General features: G+C 53.4%; 1 protein-coding gene across 7 annotated transcripts in view; it reads left to right on the forward strand.

Annotated features, from left to right (window-relative positions):
• The first annotated feature begins 12286 nt into the window (after nt 1-12286).
• LOC309635720 (uncharacterized protein) overlaps nt 12287-26672 on the forward strand; it is an 85043-nt gene continuing 70657 nt past the window's right edge. For 6 of the 7 annotated variants that reach the window (XM_082407289.1, XM_082407290.1, XM_082407295.1 and 3 more), the window contains exons 1-5: nt 12287-12291; nt 17333-17359; nt 20001-20036; nt 22869-22895; nt 25389-25439. In XM_082407289.1, the coding sequence (XP_082263415.1) occupies nt 20022-20036; nt 22869-22895; nt 25389-25439 (93 nt within the window). In that variant the 5' untranslated portion in view covers nt 12287-12291; nt 17333-17359; nt 20001-20021. Of the gene's footprint in view, nt 12292-17332; nt 17360-20000; nt 20037-22868; nt 22896-25388; nt 25440-26672 lie in introns of those variants that run through there. The other variant, XM_082407294.1, reaches the window with a different exon arrangement.

Genomic DNA, 26672 nt, shown 5'->3' on the forward strand with positions numbered 1-26672 from the left:
TTTTAGAAAGCAAAGCCAAATGCAAGATCCAAAGGGTTTTCACTCTTCTCAGCTCAGACGTATCCAGTTCCTTGGCCCCTGTTCATCGCAGTACCCCGCAGCCCCAGCACAGACACACAAGGTCACCCAACTCGCAGTGCAAACCGGGTCTGACCCCCAGCCTTTCTGGGTTGGGATATAAGACCACAGAGCCCAACTTCATCCTTTCTTTTTCCTTCTGCCTCTTCTCCTATCACATGTTTAAGGCCCTCTCAGTTCAGAAGATAGTGGTTTCCATCTATCTCTGCTTGCCACCAGACTCCGGTTAGCATTTCTACATCTTCAGTTTATGAAAGTTCTTTGACTGGCAGTTGTGCTAAGAGCCTGGCCAAGGATGGCAAATATGTTTCTTCATGGGAGCCAGCTGTGATTGATTGGTTGTGGCTGCCACAAGTACGAGAAGCAGCATAGAAACAGATTGGTTATGTCTGCCACGGGCCCTGGATAGATGAGTAGTGAGCGGTACATATCCCAGGTATTTGCTATTCCAGAGTCGTCTGGTACTACAAGTAGGGCTCTGACATCTGGGCTTCCATCTCAACCCTGCCGGTGCTTCCCTGAAGAATCTTGGGTACTGAACAACTTTGTCCTGTATAAGGAAGAGAGGATGTGCCCTTATTTAGGCAGTGTGCTGTGTGGAAAGAGGATGGACTTTGCAGTCTGGTGGACCCAGGAGAGAATGCGACCTCCATCATTTTTAACTATTTGACCTTGGAAAATCTATTTAACCTTACTGAGCCTTGGTGTTTTCATCTGTAAATTAGAATACGTGCAGATAAGATGTGTTATGAGGATTAGAAATAGTGAATAGGAAACGCCCAGTCTACTGTCTGGCACACACTAGCTGTTTTCCTGTTCAGAGGGTTTGGTGGTACCATCCAGGCAGGTGGCACGGCAGAAGGCCCATGCCGGGTTGCCAGGCTGCTGACCCTGAGACTATGTATGTCGTTAGGACTAACTGGCCCACAATTACATATGCACACCTTAACCATGACCTTGTGGGCAGATAGCACAGCTGCTTGAGACATAACTGAGAGACAGAGACAAGCACATTTTTCACTTGATTATGCTATTATAAGTTAAAACAGCAGTCCCCAACCTTTTTGGCACCAGGGACCGGTTTCGTGGAAGACAGTTTTTCCATGGAACGGGGTTGGCGTCGGGGGGATGGTTCAGGCTGGTAATGCAAGCGATGGGGGTTGGCGACCCCTGAGTTAAAACACTCTGTATTATGACCAAACATTAACATTTATTAATTATTCATCACAGTATATATTTTTAATTGTGTACAATTTAAAGTAAGATTTAAGAAAAATAGATACCCAGGGCAATTAAGCACCTCATTAATTGTTAATCTCAATCACTGCTCAACATAACCCTGCTTTACCTCCAAGCCTGAGTAGAACTCAACTTTCTAACTCACCTGCCACCCTAAGGCTCAGGTCTTGTTCAGTGCTAGTCGTCAGTTCTGGGCTTCCATGCCCAGCAGCAGGAGGAAGGCAAAGAGGGGAGGAACGTAAACACGCTTGAAAGTGGCATAACTAAGCAATTCCACACTTGGTTAAAGCTAACTCTCAAACGTAAATTCAGTTTGCAAATACTGTTAGGACACTGTTTCTTCACAGACTTCTAGCTCCGTGATAACCAGTGGATCCAGCCATCCACCCATTCATGTCCTCAGCAAGAATCTACTGAGCACGTATCCTGGCTGTGGAATTGGAACACATCAGGCCTGGAAGATCCCCAGAGATTATGTATGGTGAATTAGCAGCTCAAGGACCAAATGCAGCTTTGTTTGGCTTGCTGAATAGTTAAAAAAAATTTTTTTAATTAGTATCAATGTTTAGAAATCAGAATATTTTGCATAAAATATCCAATTTTGGCTTTTCTTAAATATTTTCAAGATCTGACAATAGTGTGTCTGCATCCCCACCTGGCAGTACTTGGTTGGAACTGATAGGTGGTAACTCTGTTTTAGGCGCCCAAGCAAGCCTTTAGTGCTTTGCCACCGTCTCTACCACTCCCTATCGCACTACACCAGGCCTGCTTCATTCACTTATTACTTGTCTGGCTGTACAGACAAGTACAACTCCAGTGCCTGTATTACACAGGCACTGGAGTTGGCAGTATCTAATCTCCCTCAGCTTCTATTAGAGTAGTGACTAAAGAGTAAATGATTGCACCCATCAAAAATCTTATAGTCTAACAGAAAAGACAAGGAAGAAAAAACATGGAATTGGCTTTTTCACATAGAAATGAGACCAATAACTAACTGAATATCTTGAGGGCTTGGAGAGAATTGTGCACAGTACTCAGGGGTCATGGTAAATCAAAGCCAGCTACCTAAAGGAGATGGTGTGGAGCTGCGGTGTACATGCGGTGACCTTTCCTGGAGAACTCTGTGTGCCTTTTGGATGTGGCAAGGGATCATCGCTTGCACACTGCTGACTTCTTGGGGAGGATCCAAGGCAAAGAGTGGGGGTGGGGCAGGAGGTAACTCTTCTTGGGAGGTATCTCCAGAGCTTGTGGGAGGATCTCGCAGCTTCCTGGAGATTCAGTCAAGGATGACAAGTTCAAGTGAGGTTCCAGATCCTTATCAAAATAAGGGTCAGAGCCAGCAGAGTCTGATGGATGCCCCAGCCCTGATTGATTTCCACCCTGACAACGCAGGGGGTGTCTTGACAGAAAACCTCTCCCCATTCCCTGGGCCCCAATCTGTGCTCGGGCAGCCCAGCCCCTCTGCCCTGTGCCGGAGGCCACTCCAGGAAACTGGCGGCCAGAGAACAATGCCTGCCCTTGGCCTCAATCTGCAGAGTTGGGCCTGCACTCTCCATCAGTGAGAACTGTCCTGAGATTTCCTCACTCAGGACTTCTGATTCTGACCCCAACCTGGAAGTGTCGGGGCCCAAGGAAGCAAGAAAATACGTAATTTGTCCCACGGGTTCAAAGCTGTTGACTTTGTACTGTTTTATTCAGATGCTTGCCCAGCCCCATCCATCCTGCTCTGCTTATCTCAGCTTACCCTGACCCCTGCCTGTTTGTTCTTCGTGGTTTCCAGTGTTTTGGGGGCTCATCTGGGAGGCAGTGCAGCACAGAGGCTAACGGCCTGGGCCCTGGAGTCAGCCTGCCCCTGCCAGCTGTGACCCCATGCCGGAGACACCACCTCTCTGTGCCTCAGTTTTCTCATCTGTAAAATGAGGGTCACAAAGGTGTTCATCTTATAAGGCTTGTACGGGCTGAATATGGTCATGTCCATAAAACACTAAGAACGGTGCCTGGCACATGGAAAGAGCTCTCTGTGTTAACCGTACCTGTGCTTAGAACGGAGGAAGGTATCATAGCCTTCTGGGATAGGATGTCATTTTTTCCAAGTTCATAACCATAGTAATTATCATAGGTATCATTTACTGTATGCTAACTCTAAGCCAGGAGCAGTGTTTAACGTTTTACCTGTATTCTCTCATTTACTCCTTGAATTCCAACAAGGTAGATACTATCATTACCCCCATTTTACAGAAAAAGACACTGGAACTCAGAGAGGTTAAGCAACTTGCCCAAGGTCACACAGCTAGCAAGTAGCAAAGTTGGAATTTGAATCTGTGGGTGTTTGGCTTCAAAGCTCATGCTCTTCCCGTGATTCTGGGCAGTGTGATAAGTGAAAAGTGCAAGTCCTCAAGTTTCTAACCTGCTACTTCTAAATAAAGAAAGGAACAACGAAGCCATGAGACCGAGTGTGCGTGTGGCTGGCTGTAGTTCCTGCTCAGACAGGCAGTGTCTCAGTGGGGTTTATAATCAGTCCTCAGTGGGGGAACTCAGGGAGCCAGCTTTAAGAGAGAGGAGAGTGGTCTGAACTTAGCCCATGGATGAGGCCATGCACAGTCCTCAAAGGGACTAGAAAGGACTCATTGCAGATTTTCGTTCTCAACAGTCTAGCCCTCTCGCCCTACCACCTGTCTTGCTGACTCTTATTTGCTTTCATGGAAGCGATAAATGTAGGGGTTAAAAAGGAAAGCTTTAGGGTGTAACTGATTTCCAAGTGCCAGCTCTGCCTCTTACAGCTGTCTGACTTTGGACAAATTATTTAACTTCTCTGTGCCTCAGGATCCCTCTATGGAGCAATAATAGCAATAATAGCACTGAACCTGCCTGGGTCGTGGTGGCTAGTCAGCGAGGTAATGCATAGCTTTGCAGCTAAGGACATGCCTGGGCTCCGGCTGTACGACCATGGGCTGCTAATGTGACCTCCCTGCCTCAGTTTCCTCATCTGTTAGGTGTGGATAATAATAGTGTCACCTTGCAGGGCTATTGTGAAGAGCAGGTGAGACGATGTATAACAGACTTGGCTCTTGATGGAGGTTGGTGAGTACTTGATAAATATTCGTGTTTATGACAACGATGAGACAAAAGACTCAGGATGCCAGCCTCATAATGAGTTGTCAGTAACTGTGACTTTAATATAAAAACAAAAGCTCATCCTTGGGAGGTCCAGGCCTGGTTGTAAAGACAAGACCTACGAAGCCTGTGGCCTCTCCCAGGCCTCTGGGGGGTAACGTCCCGTGTGGGTCTGACCAGGGTCTCGACCCCTGGCCAACCCCTCCCCTCTCTCCCTCCAGCAGTTGCCTGATGGGGCCCGGGCAGCAGAGCTGTGACGTTTGAGCTGCCCCGAGCAGGGCCTGCCACAGGAACTTCGGATGCAGTGGCCAGATCCGGTGTCAGGAAGAAGGTCTGGGCTCAGAGGTGTGGTGCCTCGGAGGCTTGTCCTCCTGCAGGACCCATGTGACAACCGAAGGGAGAAAGCAAGCCCCGGCTCAGGGCTCCAGTGCAGGGGGGCGGGGTGGGAGGAGGGCGGCAGTCCAGTGTCTTAAGACCACTTGCCGCTTCCAGTGCAGTCAGTGGTCGCTGGGCCCAAGTTTGCAGGCCAGCGGGCTGCCCGGGGGCTGGAGCCAGAGCGGGAGACCGGAGTTTGCTGGGTAGCACTTCCCCTGCCTGTACCTCAGCCCCCCGCCCATAAAATGGGGCTGCTGATACCTGCTCCAACCTTTCAGGGTTGTTCTGAGGATCAAACGAGTAAAGATAAAACAAGATCCTTGAGAGGGCGGAGGGCTGAATGTCAATGAGACAGCCCAGTCCAGGCACATGGCACCCCAGGCAGGAGCTCACCAGGTGGGTGGCAGCCAAGAGGGAGAGAGGACAGCATCCCTCCAAGATCCACAGCAAAGCCGGCTCTAATCTGGACGGAAGTCAGGGTCCGGTCCCTGAGCCCAGAGGGGTAGCCGCAGTCTGACTCCGGGGGTTCCTGGCCCCAGTCTTGAGGAAGAAGCTGGCCAGAAGCTCAGGCTGAGGGACAGGGTATCTGGGTGTCACGTGGAGTGGGGAGGCCTCTCCTGCGCTAGAGGAGCCCCTGGGAACGGGGACCGTGTTTGACTTTCACAGCATCCAGCACAGCAGCCCCATGCAGCTGGGGCCGAGCAGATGTTTATGATAATAAACACTCGTGCAGCGAGTATGAAGGGAACACAGCTCACGTGTGCAGAGATGCGGTTGTCTTCCCCCTCCCAGTACTGCGTTCAGCTTTGCTCTCGAGCCCCTGCCTCTGCTGAGGGTGAGAGAAATAACCTAGAGAAACTCAGCCACTTCCTGTTTAATACTCAGCCCTTCAGACTCACCACTCAGTCAGTTCAGGACAACATCCCCTCCTCTCTCATCCTCCCAGGACTACAGCTGCCGTGGCGCTGGCGAGGGGACACAGGTGTGGCCGGTGGCCATCTTTGGTCGGAGCCGTTGTCCATTCTGTGGGGCCTGGCGTTGCTCTCTGTCCCTGGACAGAGCCCCCTCGGCCAGGTCCCCACGCCCGGTCTCCTCCCTGTCTGTGGCCTCCTGCTAGCCAGCAGCCCTCATGGCCACTTCCTTGAGCCTCGGGGCTGCTTTCCCAGTCACAGGGCATGCGGGAGTCTCGGGTGGTGGGAACTGCGGTAGTTGGACTGGGGTGTCCCCTCTCTCAGCGTCCTCAGCTGTGGCCTTCCTCTTTGCCTGCGCAGACTGACCCCCCCAGAGCCATCTTCATGAGGGTTCCTGGCCCCAGACACTTAACCCTCACCCATTCCCAGCTAGGCCTGGGATTGGCTTCCCCAGAGACATGGGGCTGTGTGAAGAGTGGGTGGAGACTAGAATAAAATCGAGGTTCTGTAGGAAGGAGGAAGGGAGAGTGGGTGGTGGGAAGACGAGAGAGCCTGCTACCCAGACACCCGCTCCACATCCAGAAGTGCAGGGCAGGGCACCTGCGCCTCCCCCATCCCACTGCCTCCGCGGTGAAGGGAGGGGTTCACTAAGGGCAGGGGGCTCCAAGAGCACCTGGAGCTGGCCCAAGACCCCAGCAGGTGGGAAGGCAACTTCCATGGTGTTTGCAGGAAGGTGACCATTCGAGTTGCCCTCTGGTGGCTCCAGATGTGGCAGCAGTAGGTCATCGGGGACCTCCTGGGGCCAGGACATGAACTAAACTGGAGGGGGTCTTGCTGGCTCCTGTCCCTTTTGTGCTCACACCTCCCCAGTCTCTCTGCCAGTCTTGACAACTGGATGGGGACAGGCGGAGAGGGCTGCAATTAACGCTAGTTCCTACCCCTGGCATAAGCTACAGCTGGGGGGTCCAGGATACCCAACCTCTCCACCTCTGTTGCCCCCCAAGCCTAACCCAGTCCTCCCTGATAAGTCAGAAAATGACCCTCGTGCTTTGCCTACTTGTTTCCCTGTGTCTCACCACCCAGACGGCTCTAGTTCCAAGATGACTAATAGATTTCACCTCATGTGCCAGCTTGTGCTGATTGATAGTGGCCATGTTGGAAAAAATTGTGAAGTCTCGTCAAGGCACATTGTGGGAAGACTAGCTGTGATCGATTAGCGGTGTCTGCCACGACTGCAAGAGTAGAAAGTGTGGTGTGTGTGATTTTAGCTGCTGCCCACTCCTCTCAGGACCTGTTATTCTCCATCAGCCTGAGCTGGAAAGGTCTGGGGATGTCTTATGGCTGACATCATCATGGGACAGATCAGAGTCTCAGTGTGCTGGAAAATGGTTAACAGTTGGCTTTTGGGGTCGGGGTGAGGCTGCCTTGTAGCTTTTGTGAATTTCTGTGGTGTGAATACTCCCACCGTGGTTGATTTCTAGCTGCCAGTGTGAACACAGAGTTGGGAAGAGATGATCATGATCGGCCCTCACAAGACACCATTTGAGTACTTGTATATTTTTTCTAAGAACTATAAAGCCTGCCACCCCTCAAAGCTCTGCCAATGGTGGGCTGTTCCAGGAAGGGCACTGGACTAGAATTCAGGAACCCTTACCAGCTGTGAACCATAGGTGAGTTACATCCCTTCTGAGCCTCAGTTTCTTCATCTGTAGAATGGGAGCTGGATTGTGGTGAACCTCAATACGAGGAAGCATTGGTCACATAGCATGATTTGTGAGACATGCTCCCGTGGCACCGAATCCAGATGCTCTGCCCAGAGGTCTGCCGTGACCCCCTGTAAAGCCAGTATCCCCTCCATGGGACTGCATGGGAGAAGGACTTCCTGTTCTCTTTGATGTGAGCCTCAAAGGGCAGAGGCTGCCTCAGATCTCATTCAGTTTCCCTTAACAGGCCGTCGTGCTTGTCCCTGACAAATTTCTCTCGATGGTTTTTGAGCTACTCGCGTTTCCCTCCTTCACCGCTCCTCGAGGCAGAGTTTGCCCCCTTATTTCACCTACATGTGTGCCTCCTTCCAGCACGGGGGCCCCATGGCTCTGGGAGGCTGTGCCAGGCTGCTTGCACGCCACGGTAGTGGCAGGCCTGGGTTCAGCTACCTGCTGAGGCACATATGAGCTCCACGACCACGAACACATACTTAAACTCCCTGGGCGTCGGCTTTTCCATCTGTAGAATAATAATAGTTGCTACTTCACTGGTTTGTTGGGCGGTACATAAAGTTGTTTGCATAGTGTCAGGCACGGAATAGTTGCTCAATAAATGAATTATTATTTGTCCCAACAAGGTCTTGAGTGGAGGCAGAACAGGCCAACCTATAGAAGAAGATCCCCAAAGTTGGCAAACCATGGGTGGAGTGCGGCCAGGGCCTCGTCCTAGGGGTACAGGCAGGACTACAGGCACAGGGGGAGTCCAGAGACAGGCCTGCTCCTGTCAGTCCACGCAGGATTCCTCACTCTCGGCACTATTGACATTTGGGGCCAGATAATGCTTTGTTGTAGGAAGCTGCCTGTGCACTGCAGGATGTCTAGCAGTACCCCTGGCCTCTACCCACTAGGGACCAGAAGCAGCCTCCCAGTTGTAACGATCAAAAATGTCTCCAGATATTGCCAGCTGTTCCCTGAGGGGCAAAATCGACCCTGGTTGAGAACCCATGATCCCCCAGACAGAGTGCGACAGGCACTGTTGTTAGTCACCCAGGTCCTAGGAGAGCCAGGGTTACAGAGCATCTGTCCTGGCAGGATGGGTGGGTCGGCACGTGGCAGAGCCAAGTGGCAGGTGGTCAGCTGCAGGCAGCCTGGCAGCAGGCACCAGGCGGCGTAGGTTGGGGCTAAGACCCCAGCTGCTGGGAGCCCAGCAGTCAAGCAGGGTCAGTTCACGCCTCATATGACGTAGAACCTGGGCACACTCTGTGGTTCTCTGCTTCTCTGTCCAGGACCAGGACTGGATCCAAGGTCTGGACGGGGCAGAGCCTTCTGTACGGGGGTTGGGGAGGGTGGTAAGAGGGGAAGGGAGAGGAGGGGCCCCACCCAGCCTGATGACCTTGATGACCTCCAGTCTGGAGAGCACAGGCTTCCGGCTAAGAGAGACCAGGTTCAAACCTGTGCTCTGTTGCATGGAAATTAAACCTACAAAAAATAACAGATGCTGCCATTTAAGACAGGGAGACCACCTTAGGCAGGTTGCTTAACCTCTAAGCCTCACGTTCTTCATTTGTGAAATGAGGATAATGCCAACCTCATGTGGTTGTTATAAGGATTGCATGTGCTGTTATAATGACTATATTTAGCATTATGTCTGGCACGTCATAGGCACTCAGTAGATGTTGTTGATTGAGTGAGTGGGTGAGTCCTCACACAGCAAACCTTTCTCCCTTAAATCCTTTTGTTCGTTTTAGTTCTCTTCTCTGGAATTTCTCCAGTTCTCTGACATAGGAAACTGTTGATTTCTCAACGGGAGGAAATGAGTTACTCATCTCTGTATCACTAGAGCATCAGGCCTGGTAGATATTAGGTGCTTAAAAATGAAGTTTTCCTTCCTCAGAGGGCAATGACTGTGCCTTATTCATCTTTATAGAGCCATAGACCAGCACAGCGACTGACACACAGCAGACATTCGTTAAATGTTTGCTGAATGAATAAATGAACATACTAAAAATGGTTCAAAGAAAGGTGTGACATAGAACACTAGCTGGGATTCTTTATTGGAGTCCATCCCTATGTGTCCCTTTAGGAGGAACATGACTGTCTTACTTGGAGGAGGTCAGCCAATCCTTGGGAAGGGCAGCAGTGGCCTCACTGAGGTGGTAGGTGAGAGGATCAACTGCACAGGCCATGAGAGACAGTGTGGTTTGTTAGGAAGACCCCTGGATGGGGGAGTCAGGGGACCTGGGTTCTGGTCCCATCCCTGCCACCCATCTATGCAGTGACCCTGCATGGTCACTACCTTCCTTGGGTTTCTGTTTCCCCATCCATTCAATGGGCGCTTGGTCATGCCTTGGGGTGACTCTATCTTTTGGTGCTTGGCCAGGGTGACCAGTCAGTTAATAGCCATGTTACTGAGCGTGGCCAAGTGACCCACATTGGAGACCAACCGGTGACATCAAAGCACTACTGATTTCACAGTCGTCTCCCCAGCCACCTTAGAGCTGCTGGGCTTTGAACACAGCACTAGGTGAAGCATCTGCTCTGAAATCCAGAGGTCTGATGAAAGCTGTTTGGGGCAGGGCAGTAGTTAGATTTCCCAAGGCGCCTAAAGATTGTCCAGGGGGACCCTTGAGGATTATCATTAACAGGGGAAAAAATGTTAGTGATAGAAAAAGTCTTTTTTGATAATTCCTCTATCCCTCGCCCCCTTCCTAAGGTACAGAATCAACTAACAAACAGGGGCTTTTCACATCCTGAAGTCTGTGTAAGTGACAGGTAGGGGAACACTAGCCTGGAAGAGCTTGACAGAGCCAAATTCCTTTGCATCGGAAAAAGGGGCCCGTAAAAGAGAGATGAGAGGGTTGGGTCCAGAGAGAGGAGCCAGAGGCTGAACACAGCGGGCATCCAGGGGAGAGGATTGGAGAGGGAACAGGTCTGTGGGCGATTTGGAGGTGAGGTGAGCTGCTTTCTGAGTGAGAGGCACGGAGAGAGGCAGTGGGATGGAGTCAGGAGTTCTGCTGGTTACTGGCGGCTTGTTCCTGGGGGAGAAGCTCAGCCTGTCTGTGCCTCAGTTTCCTCATCTACAACGTAGGCATAACAGAATCTACTCTGGAGTGGAAAACACTTAGGATTGTGCCTGGCATGTAGTAAGGACCACAGAAGTGTGTGCAGTGGTAGTGATGGGGATATAAAAAAAACCTTGAAATCGCCAGTAAATTTACATCACTTGGGAGGACCCAGCAAACTGCCCTTCAGGGACTAGGCTGAGTGCCCAGTCTCACAGTAGCTGCCCGGCAACACCTGGTGATACCTGTGCGGCCGAGGCTGCTAACAGCGGGCCAGGCCATCACCAGGGCTCTGCTGTGTCACCGGGGACACCCCACCTCCACCACCACCAAGAATCTGTGCACTGGGAGCCCAGCGGGTGCAGGACATCTGCTCTCCATGTGGCTAAACCGTCCCCAAATTGCCGTGGGCTGAACTTTGTCACCAGTCTGTTTCTCACGAGGACACTTTCCCCCACCAAGAGGCACGGACTTTCCAGCTGGGCTGGCCCCTCTGGCAAGTGCACTTGGGGGATATTTTCAGATTCTGGGTGACATTCCCCTGCCCCTCAGCCTAATAGGTCCCAGATGTCCCCTCCTCCCTCGACCTCCCTCCCTCTCGCTGTTCTGAAACCTCACTGCTGGCCCGCCTGGGGCCTCCTCGCCCAGGCATTACACCCCTTGACTCTTCTTTTTTTTTTTAATTTAAAACATTTTGTTCCCCCTTAACATGACGGCTTGACAGAGACCAGCATGAAAGAGGCTGTTTCCTCCTGGAAGGGGACCAGGATGGAGAAACAGTCAGATGAAGGCAGAGAAGGAAGCTGGCTTTGGGAACGTGAGGAGCAAGGGGAAACATAAGCAGTCTTTATTGGCTGAGCATAAAAGAAGCGCCGGGAGTAGCAGCTGTCTTAACGTGGCCAGGTCACCAGGGGCTGGGCAGACACACCGGGCCCAGCTGGGAATCCCACGGGCCCTGGGGCTTTGGTGACTCATGTTTGCAGAAATGCCTTTCAGTTTGCTATCTTTCGGCTGCTGCTTTTTCTCTCCCTTACCTCCCCACCCATCCTCCTGCCCCTTTTGCTGAACATTTGAATTTGTAATTCTCGGCTGTCCGTAATGAGATAGGGCTCTTGCTGAGGCCTGTGGGAGGGAGGAGGGAGAGTGGCCGCAAGGAGGAGGAAAGAAAAGAGAGAGCTTGGAGGGAAGGTAGGGCCAGGGCACAGAGGCGGGCAGTGAGAAAGAGGGAGTGGGCAGTGGACCCAGGAGGGCAGAAAGCCTGACTCAGAGCTTAACAGAAACCAGGACAGGCCCGATAGACATCAGGTGGGGAACCCAGTGAAAAACCTCCTTTGGCCCCTGCTGTTCCTGCCTGTTTTCTGTTGCATTTCGTGTGAGCGTGGAGAGACAACGGGCATGCTGATAATCACAGCCTCCAGGTTCTGTAACACTCTGACCCTTGGCAAAAAGCCTTGGTGCCCAGCGCCCTGTGTTCGACAAAGCCACCATGTGCCCCAGCTGGGTCGGGTCCCAGGGAGCCCGTTTTGTGGGGTCGGAAGCTGAGATGTGGAAAGGACAGTTCAGGAAGTTAGGGCCCCAGCCTGGCTGCACCTGGGGCCCAGACCTCTGGATTTCTCATCCAGTGATAAAAATACAGAGATGAAATAAAGGGGGAAGAGATTATATTGGTGACAGTGGGCCAGGAAAATACAAACTTCGAAGACCAGATGGAAACCCCTCAGCTGAAGAATTCTGGGAAGCTGCTTCTGAGCAGCCCTTATGGAAGTGACACTGACCCTGGCATTTTCTCTCTCTCTTTCAGGACCTCCTGTAAGTACTCCCTGGAAGCCTGGTCTCATGCATCTGAAAGGCCTTGGTCCCTGCTGGTAACCGGGCCCTGGGTGGGGGGATTGAGCCCCCTACACCCTCCACTGAAGACTGCAGGGTCCCTCCAGAAGGTTGACACGGCCGTCATTTTGCTTTCCACCCACCTCTGCAGCCTCCAGGGCCAGACCATAGTTGTGCCCCGGACAGAACACATCCCAGTTGCAATCTGAAAGGCTGGTTTGCCCCATTGTTAGCCTGCTCCTTTGTCCCCCAAAGAGGCAAGTGGAGTCAAAGAAGCTCCGGGTATTAGAAAGAAGAAAGAGATCATCTCTGGTCAGGTCTGGTCCTTGAAAGTCCCCTGCCCTTTCAGTAAACAGGTCGGTGAGCGGCTCTAAGTGTGGACTGCTCCTGAGGACGCAGTGTCCGCACCGCTGAGTGGGCAGCTCCATCTGGCCAAATCACTTCGGGCAGGTGGTGGTTGGTGGTGGTGGCAGGGGTTTTATGTAAGAGAATGATGTCAGCGGGTTAGATTGGGAAACAACACAAATTAGAGGCAGCCTGTCGGGCTCCTTCCCCTGGCATCACCCTAAAGCCAGAGGCAGGGCGGGGGAGCTGAGCCATTTCCAGAGAACCTGAGAAGAGCCCGAGGAGACCGTCTCCCCGAAGTAATGGATCCAGAGAACAGGGGCATGTCTTCTGAGGACAGCATTCGATATCCCAACAAAAGGCCCAGAGGTCGCTGGGGGAGCTGGGTATTGGAGTTGAAAGGGCCGAGCCCTCCACATCAGATCTTTCTCAAGGATACTGAAAGCAGCCCTATCATCCCTTCCTCAGAGAAGTCATTTCCATAGCTGTTCTCTTGATCTGAACCAACAAGAACAGCCGCCTAAGTTGTAATAAGACCATGATGTTCCATTCCATCAGTGTCCTGAAAGGCACACTGAACCCGGGCTGACGATCCCGCCCAGCTCGCTCACTGCTCAGTTACAGAGAGAGAGGAAAATCCTGTCATTCCCTGAAAAGAGGAGGGATGATTTATCATGCATGTTTTGGATGTCAGATCTCAATTCCTGTCATCAATCTTCCAAAATAAACTCTGCCATAGGAAACTTCGACAGACCACCTGCTGGAAATGGGCTGCTTTTCCCCTTCTTTGTGACAAAGCCAAAAAGAGTCCTCACCTCCCCCCATTCCAGGGACCTCCCCCATATACCTCGTTCCCACAGCCAGGCTGCGGGGCTAACCCAAGTCAGCTCTGGGTCCCTGCCTGACTTGAGGGCTGCCCTCACCAGGAATGCAGCATCCTGAGAGCTTCTGCTGGCCTCACCCCACGACCTTCCCCAGCCAGGGAGGGTGCTGTCACTGCTGGCGGCTCTGCAGTGGAGAGCAGATTGGGGGTGGGGGGGGTGGGATATGAGCGTCTCCTCACAATCCCTACCCGCCCAGCCACCACTCCCATGGACTGAGGGAGACGAGCCCAGGTAGCTTCCCTGAATTCTCAGCCTGACGCAGAAGAGGCCTGAGTCTTCACCCAACTCTGGCTGAAACCACAAGGCAGGATGAGGAAGAAATGGGAAGCTGGCCGGGGTGGAAATCACCCCCTAGCCCGTTCTCTCTTCTTCCCGCAAAGGAAGAATGCCGCCAGCCAGAGGCAGGGAGAGGGAGATGGCAGCTGGTCACAATGCCTGTCTGCCACCCTCTGGGTGTTTTTCAGGGGCACCTCTGGGGTGACACTGGTTACTGTGGTCAGTGCCTAGATAACACAACCATGGAGGATAGATTTAAGTAGCAACAAGAATCATCTGAGCGGTGGGGCCCACCACTACCCCACCGCTCCTGTCCATGGCAGACATTGCTAATCAATTAAGAGGCTTCTTAACAGAATGCTTTACTCAGTCACTACCAATCCACTGGAGTCCGCACTCAAGCTGACAGTTGCTGGCCATCCCTGCACTAGATTTAAGAGAGAATTTCTTAATGACAGGAATTGTGAGACTGAAGCAGATGACCAAGGGAAGTATGCATGTCTCTTTCTCCGAAGGAATATAAGGAAATGTATGATGTCCAGCTGCCAGCCCTGGTTGAAAAAGATCCTTGCTGAAATACTAGCTAACACTTACTATGTGTTAGGAGCTCTTGTGCTTTTATGGAAGCAGTGTAATTGAGTGATTACAAGCATGGACTCTGGAGGCAAGCCGCCTGGGTCCGAATCCTGGCTCTGCCACTTCTAGCTGTGTGACCTTGGATAAATTACTTTACCTCTCTGTGCCTCAGTTTCCTCATCTATAAAATGGGAATAGTAATAGTACCTGCCTCATCCAGGTGTTGTAAGGAATATATATAATTATATGTATGTATATGTATGTATGTGTATATGTATATATATTATGCATACACATATATGTATGTACGTATATTTTTTTCCATTTAGAATGTATTAACTCATTTAAATTCTAAAAACAGAAGACTTCCCTAGATGATCCCCAAAGATTCTGACAAGTCTTTAATTTTCAGGAAGAAGTTATTATTCTTTGTATTTTTATAAATTAATTTACTATTTCATTTTATTTCTACCCCACCTTATTCCAAGAAACATTTCGGGGTGGTTTACAAACTAGATAAGGAAACAGTGGAGGGGAATGTGGAGAGCAGAGGCAAGAAAACAAGGAGAATCCAGAGCTGATGACACCACAACACCCTGTGCAGATGAGCCACAGATGCAGCTTTGAGCTTCTTGGTGGTCAGAGCAAAGAGGGAAGCAGAGCTGTTACAAGAGTCAGGGGGCAGTAAGGTGGGAGCACCGCTGGCTGTTGGGTGAAGCATAGCTTTCCCTGGTGCTGAGACCCTAGAGAAGTTCCTCCCGTGTACAGGTGATGTCGGTGTTCAGTACACAGGAGCAGTGGGGAAACTGCCCCTCTGTCCCTATCGGGGTTAGACCCCCTGTGTGAGGTTGGGAACTCCTCACAGGCCCGTCTGCCTCCTGGGACGGGAGGGAGGTGGCGGCCCCTTGTTGGCCCACTCCCTGATAGCATTTAGAAATGACAGGAAGGGGGATTGGCTCAGTGCTACAGCTCTGGTTTGAGGAGGACATTGGGTGCCCGAGCTGTCTTTGCGGAGCTGGGAAAGAAGGGGCTGAGTCCCCAGGTTCGTGGTACCCGCCCTCAGTTTCATTCATTCACAAACATGAATTAAGGAGCTACTAAGAGCTCAGCACTCCTTAAGGCACTGGGGACACATCTGTGAACAAAATAGAAAGTGCCCTGCCTGCCTTGGGAGCTTACGTTTTAGTGCCTGGGGGCAAAGCAGAGTGAGAGGGTGGGCACGGGCTCTGTGCCCACGGGGCCGCTAACCAGCATCCCCCGAGCTTGGTTCTCTGTGGGGGCATCACTCCACCCCCCGCCCCCACCTCTGGGATGTCCTCAGGAGCAAGGGACCGGGCGGGTGGGGTGGTGCTAGGGGCATTACTCCTGGTGCTGCCTGAGTTGCCTCAGCAGCCCTGAGGCAGATGGACTTGTCTCTGGGTGGGCACCCTGAGATCCACTCCTGGCGCCACTGTGGGTGTATGGGAAGAGCAGGATGTCTGGAAGGAGAGAAACTCACCTGATGGCAGAGCCTCTGGAGGGAGAGACCGGGGGCCAGCTCCACGCACCTCCCGGCCAGTCCTCTTCTTTTCTAATGATCGCAGCATTCAGCGCTTGCTCCATGCCGGCCCCTGTGCTGAGTGCTCTACACAAATTATCTCGTTCAGTCCCAAGAGGTAGATATGATTGTTCTCCCATTTACAAGATGAGGAAACGGAGATACAGGGAGACCAAGCGACTTGCCCAAAGTCACCGACTAGTAAGTGACAGCCAGGCAGGCTGACTCCAGAGCCCTGCTCTTAACTAAAGCCTGCTTCTTTCTCCCTTACCAAGACCGCATCTCTCCTGACCCCAGGCCCTGGCCGTGCCAGGGGGGTGCTCAGCTCCAGAAGCTGTCTGCAGGTGGTCCTCCCACTCTGCATGGTGCCCCATGACACCTCACCAGGCAGCTCCTAGAGCAGTTTCTCCGCCACCCTCTTGTATCAGATCCATCTGGAAGTTGGGGGCCAGAGTGAAAAACGCATGACTTTCTCGGAAGTTGCTTTGTTCCTGAGCCCCCTCCTGTGCATATTACTATGCGAATATCTATTATGATCAACATTTTTTGGAATGTTTTCCTCTTTTCAGTGGGATTTCAGATCCATCATATGGAGTCTTTAGTCTATACCCAGAACTGTGCTAGGCAGGAGTCCTAGGGTTATAAAAAAGAGTTTGAGAAAGACATGGCTGTGGTCAGTGAAGACAGACTCCTGGAGCCACACAGGGTGGGGTCCAGCCTCCCGCTTCACTGCCAGCGCCAGCTCATTGTAGAGAGGGTGGCCTGAAGCTAGTTAGAGGCGTTAAAGGAGGGAAGTCCCACTGCCCCCTTCACCATCCCAATAGAGGGGAAGAGGCCCCCTAGAGAGGCCCGCACCCTTCCCACCTCCTGCTCCATGGTCATGGTCCATCGGCTCAGATGGGGCAGGCCCAGCAGAGGTGTCCCAGGCAGACCGGCTCCATCAGAGCTGGCATCTGGCTTCCCCTGTGTTGTAGGACAGGGAAGACCAAGCTCCAGCCCCTTGGGCCCTTTCCCAGGCCAGGACCAGCACACATGAGTGGGGGGCACTGAGGCACAGAGGCTCAGAGACAGGGGACATGCCAGTGAGTCCTAGAGCCCTGATGATCCTTGAGGGACAGAGACATGAAGGGACATTCTTGTCTTTCTGTTCCCTGCACCTGCCCTGAGCCTGGCACGGAGGAAACCGCTGCTAACTGCTTTTCTGAATGAATGAATGAATGAATGAGTGAGTGAATGCATGCTAGAACTGAAAGGAAGCTTAGTGATTATGGCCCTCTCTTCATTTTGTTCATAAAATAACAGAGGCTCATAGAGCACAAGTGACTCCAAGGTCACCCAGCTGGTTGGGCTGTGTGGAACAATACCCTGACCTTCCTAAACTTCACTCTTTCCCCCTTTATTTCAGGGTCCTGCTGGAAGACCCGGCCTTCCGGTAAGTAGCTTTCATTTCTTTTTTCCTTTGCATCTCTCTCACCGGCTCTTTCTCAATCCAAGGACAGGAGAGGTTGGGTGGCTGCTTTCCTCCAGGTGTGTCTGGGTGGGAGGCCTCTCTCCAGCGTCTCTAACCTATAGCTGAGGGTGAAGCTCCTTGGCACCTTTCCTGGGGCCCAGGCAGGCAAATGACTGCAAGCAGGCCCATCCAGGGCCGCACCTGACTTCCGTACTGGTGGCCCTATAATGGGGGGCTGGATGGGGAGGCAGTCCCCTGACTTACTGGGTGTCCTCCTTACTGGTATGCACCAGCTCAGTTGAAGGCCACTGTCCCTGCTTTGTCCTATGTCCTCTGGTAAGAGTAGACTCAAAAACTTTGTTTTCCCCCCAGTTACCATTTCTGAGTGCTAGAGAGGCTGGGTCAAGTAACCATGGGGACTCTGGGACAAAAGTATCAATAGTACTAATAGGCATGTCTCACTGAGACCTTCATAGGTGCCAGGCACTCTCCTAATCCCTCTTTATACATTTGATTGATGAAATGGGTAGTATTATGCCCATTTTATAGATGAGGAAACAGAGAGAGGTAAAACAGCTTGTCCGATGGTCCAAGCTTCAGTTGTAGACCTGTTTGAGGTCCCGTGTCACCACACACCATCCCATACTGCTGTTTCCTGCGGTCCGTACTCGACATTTGAGGACCATCTTTAAAGTCTTCAAAGGCATTGCCCTGTGGGGTGTAGCCTGGGGCATAGATGCATTGAGTACCGGATACCGTGGGCCCTTGGATGGGTAGTGGCTCAGGCGAGATGCTGTAGCCAGCCAGAGGGCCGAGGTGGGCGTGGGGGGGGAGCCAGGGCTGGCACCAGGCTGCCCTCTCTCCCTGCACTGAAGGCCACACCCATTGGATTCCAGAGCCTCTGTGCATCCCTCTTTATCCCAGTTACTCCTCTTTTAGACATGAATTATACTGTAACCTCTTGACTAAACCAGCAGCTTCTAGAATTCATGTCCAGCAGTGACTTTTTTAATGAAATGCATGTGGGCGAATGTTTGGCGCTTGAAAATGAAAACTCTCCCAGCAAGTACGAGCCCTGGAGCAAAGGAGGACGGGGGACTCTGTCCCATGAAATCCAAGGAGGGGAAAAAATCAGATGACTGGGAGAATGTGGGCAGACTTTGTTTTTTTCTGACAATGTCCACCTTTAAAAAGCATTTGGGGGCAATTCTCAGAGCAGGGGCTGCCGCACAGAGTTTCCAGCCTCTGGCCATTCCATGCCAGTCCCTAACCCGAGCATTTTATGGCCAGGACTGCAAAGAACATTAGTTTTAAAAAAGAAATGAAAAGAAACCAAAACACACATCCTGCAATATCATTCAGAAGCCCAAGAGTGAGTGGGTTGTTGGGATGTCAGAGCCGACGACCAGCAGGCTTGTCGTCCTCAGCAGGAAGGGTCGCAGTCCTGCTCGTGCTTCCGAGCAAAGGGACCTGGGAGTGACCCACAAAAAGATTTGCTGATGCCGGTCTCTTGTGAAATACGAAAGTGTGAAGTACACACGTGCTTATAAAAATCACTTGCCTGTGGCCGTACTGGGCTCACTACCTGTACATGCAGTTTACACAGCACCCACCAGGTGCCAGGCACCTGGAGTTAGCGTTCCAGAACCATTGTCTCTTGGCATCCTCCCAGCAGTCCCGGGAGAGAGATCCAGATGTTCAGGGAGGTTCAAGAAACAGATCCATGTGTATAACCATCGCTGCAACCCTGCCACTCTTTCCCAAAGTCTGAACGCTTGACTAAAGACACCTTCAGTCTTGACAGTGTACATGTAACAGGAGCCTAATTCAGAGCTGGTTGCTCTTCCCTGGTGCGTCCACATACATCTTGGGATGCAAACCATCCCTCGGGGCGTTTTGCCTAAGTGAGGTCAGCAGACACAGAATCACCCCAGAAATGCCCAACCTTCAGGGGAACCCACAAACCCAGCTCGCTCCTGCCGGGAAAAACACCGTCTGATTTTCAGCCCCTGTTGTTTTCCAGCCTTCCAGGCCCCTGGCAAACCCCAAGCCCCACCCCAGATTTTATGAGTCTGCACATATATGATTGCAAAAAAATATTCTCTACCAAAAGAGGGAGGAACAAAACTTAATAAGCAGATTTCCAGAGTGAGAAGATGTAACCCCTGGCTGCAAAACAAAGCAGTTCCCTCTCAGCAGCTGCAACTCCTGTTGCGGCTGAATCCACAGGGCGCACTATTGGCGCGGGACAGGGGGTGGGGGCTGGGCGTGGCGGTGACGAGGGGCAGGACTCTGTTGGTGGCCTTCACAGACAGAGGGCCTGGGGAGGAGCTGGGGGACGTGGGCGCCGCTCCCCAGCTCCAGCAGAGGTAGACCAAGGGAAGTGATTCACCCATCTGTCACACGGGAGCTGCCACTCACCCTGCTCCGTGCCTTCAAGTTCTGTGTGACGAGGATGCGACCACACAGTCTGGGGGACTGAAAGGGGCGGGTTCACCCACATGACGCCTGGGAATCATCCCGAGTGCCCATGCAAACCAGGTCTTGGGTGTGTAGCCAGCCATGGAGTCCTTCACGTGCTGGCCTGGCTCCAGTCACATCTATATGTTTCTGCCTCCATCAGGGGGACAAAGGTGCCATTGGGATGCCTGGACGTGTGGTGAGTTGGAGCATCTGTGCCTGTTTGGGTGGCCATTGCTTGCTTCCCCGTGCTGGCCTGTCCTGCAGACCATGGCAAGGCGTTGCCTACCCCACCCCAAGGAGGGGTCGGACCTCTCCCTTCCCCCACCCAAGTCTGCTTCAAGGAGGAGGGAAAAGTTTTATTCCAATCCTTCCGATCTTGCAATATGGCTTTACTCTCCAGAGAACTGCCATGGCAAAGGAAAAATTCAAAAATGGCATGAATAAAGCTCATCGCCAATCACTACTGAGGACTCCCACCCACTCCACTCCCTGACCTCCCGAGGCTGGCAGCTCACCCCCAGATTTATAGCTGCTCCTGCAACCATCCCCCGGCAAGAGCAGCGAAAGATGGCAAGAAATGCAAACTGAAAATGCTCTACAGAAACTGCAGTGGAGCCAGCTTCCGGAGTCATCTTCCCTAGACAGAGGCTAGTGATGCAGAAGGGGCTTGCTTCCAGGCAGGGCCTCCAAATCCTCAGCAGGAGGCTGGGGGTTAAAACATTCATCGTTTCCTGCTGAAAACAATAAGATGATGAAAGGTAATATTTGATAGGGAGCTTGTATCTCAGAAATGGGAAGGTTAGTGCTAGGCTTTAAGTTCCCAGCACCAGGGACCTGCTGGCAGGAATGGGCAGCACCTGGTGGCAGCCTAAGGCAATGCTTGCCACACGCTGGCCTCGCCAGCCCCCAGCCTAGTCTAGGATGTGGCCCGAGCTGCTCTCCCTGTCTGACCTCTAACTCCCCACGAGCGGCCAGCCTCAACCTCCACCCTGGCTCCCGGTGCCCCAACTTACCCCGTGCCATCCTTCCATGTCACTCACATGCTTTGCCTGGTAACCTCACCTCCTGGGCCGGGTTGGCCTTAGGCCTGGGTATGGCATCCTGTGTGAGTCTGCTGAGCTGGTGTGAACTCAGTGCTCAGAGAAAAGGCACCAAATCATAGGTAACACTTGAAAGTGCTGCCTGTGTGCTTGGCATTGTGCTAAGGGCCTTCCACACATCAGCTGACTCGGTCCTCACGAGACCTGCATGAGGTGGGCCCAGTTTCTACCCCATTGTTCAGATGAGAAAACTGAGGCTCAGATGTTAAGTGTCTGTCCCAAGGTCACAGGTCTAGGAAGTGGCTGATCAGGGACTTTAATCCAGGCAGTCTGACTCCAGACCTGTGCTCTTGACCCTGATAATGGAACTCACCCTGCCCAGGCCCCCCCACTGGCATCACAGCTCTAAGGAGGGTCTGATCCTTAGGAAGAAGCCACCGTCCTAGACCTAGGACCTGGGACATTTCAGAGGTTCAGCACAAGTGTTCATGTCACAGAGCTTTGAGCTCCCCAGGGCTACCCAAGAACTGTCTGTCAAGACATGGAGGCTGGGAACCCTGGGCCACCCCCGCCTGCAACTGTCCAACCACGTCCCAGATCACAGCACCGTGCAATTCCTGCCTGACCCTGTCTCTAGGCTTCAGTTCTCTAACTCCAAACCCTGAGTCCCCCAGGCTGTCACTGGGTCCTTCCCTGTGTAGATTAGGGAGACCACATTCAGCCGCCTTTCTCAGGGGCTAGCTGTGGGTGGGCCTGGGCCAGGCACGTTCTTCACCGTATCCCTCCGAGATCCCGTTTATCAATGAGCATGTTGAGACTCAGTTTGCCCTGGATTGGGGTAGAATTGGGTCTTGTACCCAAGACACCAAAGTCCTTGCTCCTGACAGGTAAGCTTCAGGAGTCTCTACCCGGCCTGCAGCTGCCAGCCTGCAGGGAAGCCTGCAAAGTGCAAAGCAATCCCTCCAGGCCTGCCCCCTCCTGCCCTCCTTCTTGGGCCCTGTGGATGTGTCCCCCCCCCCCCCCGGAAGTTCCACCTGAGCCTCCGGTGGAGCAGGAAGGAGAGCCACAGGAGGTCTCCCCATTTCCTTCTACACAAAGCTATTTTCAAACCACTTTGGTGCTTTCATGCTGCTTGTGCTATTTTAAATGTGACAATGGACCCATTTGGCTGCCCAGTAGGGGTCCTGGCATGGACCCCCTGAAAAGAACTGGGGTGGCCAGTGGGTGTGAAATGCCTGAGTTGTTGCCATGATCCACCAGAGGTGGCTCCACGGGCTGCCACGAATGAGGGTGGGTCGGGGCCGTCTATCCACTGGTCACTGTGCGCACAGGGGTCCTTGGCCGTGACCCACTTTCCTCTGCATCCCGGCCACATCCTCCATCCCCCAGATGTGTGTGTCCTTCTATCTGTCTTCCCGTGTCCCTCCTCGCATCTTGCCTGACCACCCCTAACGACTCCTGTCGCATCTATTGGCAGTTTTGTGCTTGGTATTCGGTTGGACCTTCAGAACAACTAGACTCCACCTCACCACACAGTCCTTGGGAAAGTCTCTCCCGTGGCCACCCCCTCCTCAAATGACCCCGGCAGCTGGGGCCACGGCTCCTGAGGCGATTTTCTGACCTGGGTGTGTTCTCCTTTCTCTATGTCTCTCTCTGTCTGTCACACACACACCCACCCACACACACACACACACAGCTGGCAAGGGGGCCTTGTAAGGCCCCTGCCACTGTTTCCTTCTTAGTTATCTGGCTGGGGCTGGCACTCAGGCTGAGACACCAGCCGTCCACGTGCTGTGCTCGTTGGACTCGGGATCTGTCATGTGTCAGCATCTGTGTTTTGTTTTGTCTCTTATTTCACGGTGACTTCCTGTGTTGGGTCGTTGTGCCATTAACACGAATTCTTGTGTATGTGCCTCTCTCTCATCCTTTCTTTTTTCTCTCCCTCCCTGTCTCTTCCCTGCACCCCATGTTGCATGTGGTCGCCACAGGGAGGAAAGGGCCAACCAGGCGAGAAGGTGAGTCCACACTTTCCCCTCCGCACTGGCACCCCAGCCTCTGCCTCCACCTCCTGGACTCTTGGGTGGGCTTCCAGAGGCCCCCATGCCCTCCTCCTGGCACACAGGCCCCAGCGGAGCATGCCAGCCCGGCCTACTCTGCCCTCGCAGCCTCTCACGGCCCAGTTTCCTAACAGCTTCCACACCATCGGGCAGGAGTCTTGGGATTCCTGGACTAAGGTCCCAGCTTCCCTGGCTGAGGGGGTCTCCCCTGCCCACAGAGGCTGCACGTGGCCTCTTCGCACTGATTTCAGCCTTAGGCAGTCACCCTTCCCAGAGGCAAGGAGAGCAGCAACTGCTGTTTTGTGTAGCTGGTTCTAGCCCCTTCCTAGCCCTCCACTGGTCCCTCAGACTTAGACACTCTAAGTGTCTAAGAGAGTCCCCAGGGAAACGCCCAGACAGACTCCCGAGGTTATAGAGTGGAGTCTCCCAGGAAGCTAGAAACCCAGGAGACAGTCCTGGAGCATCAGCCCGGGTGGGTTCTGAGGCTTTATAACCAGCTCACTCTACAGATGAGGCCCAGAGAGCCGGTGGGGCTCGCCCAAGATCCCACAGCCATAGTGATGATTGGGGGCCAGAAGCAGACCTCCTGATACCCAGCTCTGTATTTCCTTGCCTGGACATTGCAGCATGTATTTCTGCAATAGTCTCCGTCTCCAAAATAACAATGACAACAGTAACAATAGCAACTACCATGTATTAAGCATAAACTGTGTCAGGCGCAGTTTGAAGTGTTTTGCTCTGTTCTCCCAAGTAACACTGATATAGCCCTTCCAGGGAGGCTTTAGTAGTCTCATTTACATGAGAGGGAACTGAAGCACAGAGAGGCAAGGTCACATACCCAAAGTCACACAGCAGAAAGTGAGAGAGCTGGCGAGGAGCCCCATGGTGTCTGACTCCAAGGCTGGGGTCCCTAACCACTGTGCTATGCTGTCCTCCAAATGAAATGAAGACCCTCACAGGGGGGCTAAACCACCCAGGAGAAAGATGGGGGACACAATCACTGTATAAGGACAATAGCAGACACTTGCTAGCCCCTTCGCAGACCACGTGTTCTTTTAAGCACTTTACACCATTATCTCATGAGATTTTCACATCCACCCTATGAGACAGGTGCTATTATCCCGGCGGTACAGATAAGGAAACTGAGGCAGAGAGAAGTTAAGTAGCCCAAGGTCAGCTGTCAGGGAGCAGAGCCGGGCTTCAAACCCAAGTGTTCTGGCTCCTAACCATCACACTACACCACCTTGTATAAAAATCCTTGTGTAATTACAATGGCATAAACAGTTACTAATTTGAAATCACTCCTCACCTGCGTGTGAGGCATGACATTTTACAAATGCATTTCCGTCCTTTGCCCTGTAAGCGCAGCAGAGCCGCTCTCAGCATCCCTTCACAGAGGAGGTATGTGGGCTCAGAGAGGTTCCATGATGGCAGAGCAGGACCTGGAAGTGAGGCCTGGGTGTCTCCTCTGCCAGGAGCGGTGGACTCCTGGTGGGAAGCAGCATCCTGCCCTCCTCCAGCTGGGCACAGTCTGGATCCTTCTGCCAGAGCATCACCTCTCACCCCCACCTGTGTTCCATACACCCTTCATCCTCCTCCTGTCACCCTTCCCCAGCCCCCAGCAGAAACACACACACACACACACACAGAGGTGTATCTAGGCAGCTGGACCACATGGTACTTTGAGCCCCCAGCCCAGCATCCACCATCCTCTCTACGTTGAAAACTCTGCCCCAGACTTAACCTCTCTGTGTCACTCTCACCCCAGGACTAGGAGCCAAGGCAGCTCCAACCTTCAGGCTCAGGGCTGCTGGGCCCACACAGCAAGTGTGTGTCTTCTCCCCACCCTCTCTTTACAGCAGCTCCAGCCCGGGGCGGGCTGCTGTTCAGCAGTTACAGGGTGTGAAGCCGTGTGGCCATTTGGGGCTGGGGAAGAAGACCTCAGGGGGTGTGAAACTTGGCTGGGGCTGGGGCAGGTTGGGGACATCCTGAGCGGGGCCCTGTGGGCATGCCTCTGGGGCCTGAGCAGCCATGGCTGAGCTGAGGCCTCTCTCCCTCCCTCCCCCTCCCCCCTCCCTGTGCCCCCTCTTGCCCATCACTGCACTGAATCCTCTTCTCCCGCTTCCCGGCCTGGGGTCCCACCGCCCTCTTTCCCTGGTCCCCACATCACGTGCTCTTGCTCACGTCTCTTCTCTCTTCGTTCCTCCTGCTTCCCCACTGCCCTTCTCAATCCTTCTCGAATGTTCCGTCCATCCCCTTTTCACCTCCTCTCCTCTGGGTCCCTCATCTTCCTCCATATCCTCTGCCCCGCTTTGTCCTCTGGCGTCTGGCTCTTGGGGCCCACCCTCACCCGCTCCGCCTTCCCCACCTGCCAGCTGCTCCCTTCTACTCTTCCCCTCCCACCCCTGTCCCCCTCCCTCTCCCCCTCCTCCCTCTTTCTCTCCCCCACAGGGCGCCCCAGGAGATGCCGGGATGTCCATCATCGGTCCCCGCGGCCCCCCTGTAAGTGGCTTTTGCCCTTCCTTGGGGTGGAGGCATGGGTGAGTTAGTGAGGAGGCCTGTGGGGGGACAGCGTGGGTCCTGGCCACGCCTCTGGGTGTGACGGCCGCCACGGGGGACGCAGTCCGCTGGGCCAGGCCTCAGTGCTGCTGTTGATGTTAAAGAAAGTGGCCTGACGAAACCTACCTCAGTTACAGCCTCTCGGGAGGGTTCACAAGGCCCTAGCCTCTAGCCGTGAAACGACAGCAGCTGTGAGGCGGCCTGCTGTTCACAGGCAGAGGGAGAAAGTGCTGGCTCCTCTCCCGGGAGGGCGGTGGTGGCCGTGCTCCAGCTCTCCCGGGGACACGTTCCAGAAGCCCAGGAAGCAGTTACCCCAGAGCCCAGTTCTCCTGAGCCAAGCACCCACCCCTGCTCTTGCCAGAGCCCAACCCGCCTCTCGCCCTCAAAGGCCCTGTTTCTGTGCTCAGTGCTGGGCCCCAATCCCCTCCACCCAGTGGCTGGGGGCTTGGGAAAAGCAGAGAGCCTTCCCCTCAGATATGCTTCCTTAGGGACCAAAAGGGGGGCGTGGGCGATGCTGCGGGAAGATAGTGTGACTATGGGAAGGAGGAATGGCTGTTTTTCTCAAAGAGCGTCCGACCCAAGGGACTTCGATAAAATCGCCAAATGTCGGGGTGGAAAGGACCTCAAGGATGGTCTAACACAGCCTTCTCAGAAGGGGAAACTGAGGCCTGGGGAGAGGAAGGGGCTTGGCCAGGGTCCCACACATAGAGGCCGAAGCAGCGTTAGAACCCAGGACCCCGGGCGCCCAGGGCTCCCCCCACAGCAACAGGCTGCAGTCTCCATGCTCTGCTGTGCTCTCTTCCTGACCTGCCGTGCATGGTTGAGGGGGGTGGGGACACAGAGGCCTAGCCTCATGCTCCCAGAGCCTAGCCCAATGGGTGATGCAGCCCCCCTACCCATTCCCCTGCCTTCAGTGGGAAGCAGGAGGCTCTTACCCACTGACTAGGGAGAGGAGAGGGGTCAGAGAGCAAATTGCTAAGCTACGTCCAAGGCCCTGTCTGCTATGCAGCCAGGAAGGGGCTATGGTGAGAGCTGGGAGCAGACAGGGAGAGCCGAGAAGGTCAGAGAGGGAGGGTAGCCGAAGGATGGAGCTGGGGACCAGGGCTGGCGGGCAGGTCGGGGGCCTGGGCTGGAGGCAGGGCTTGAAGGGTCCTGGGCTGCGTGGACAGGCCTTCC

This window comes from Balaenoptera borealis (genome assembly GCF_965194805.1).
Source record: "Balaenoptera borealis genome assembly, chromosome: 10".
NCBI classification, from domain to species: domain Eukaryota; kingdom Metazoa; phylum Chordata; class Mammalia; order Artiodactyla; family Balaenopteridae; genus Balaenoptera; species Balaenoptera borealis.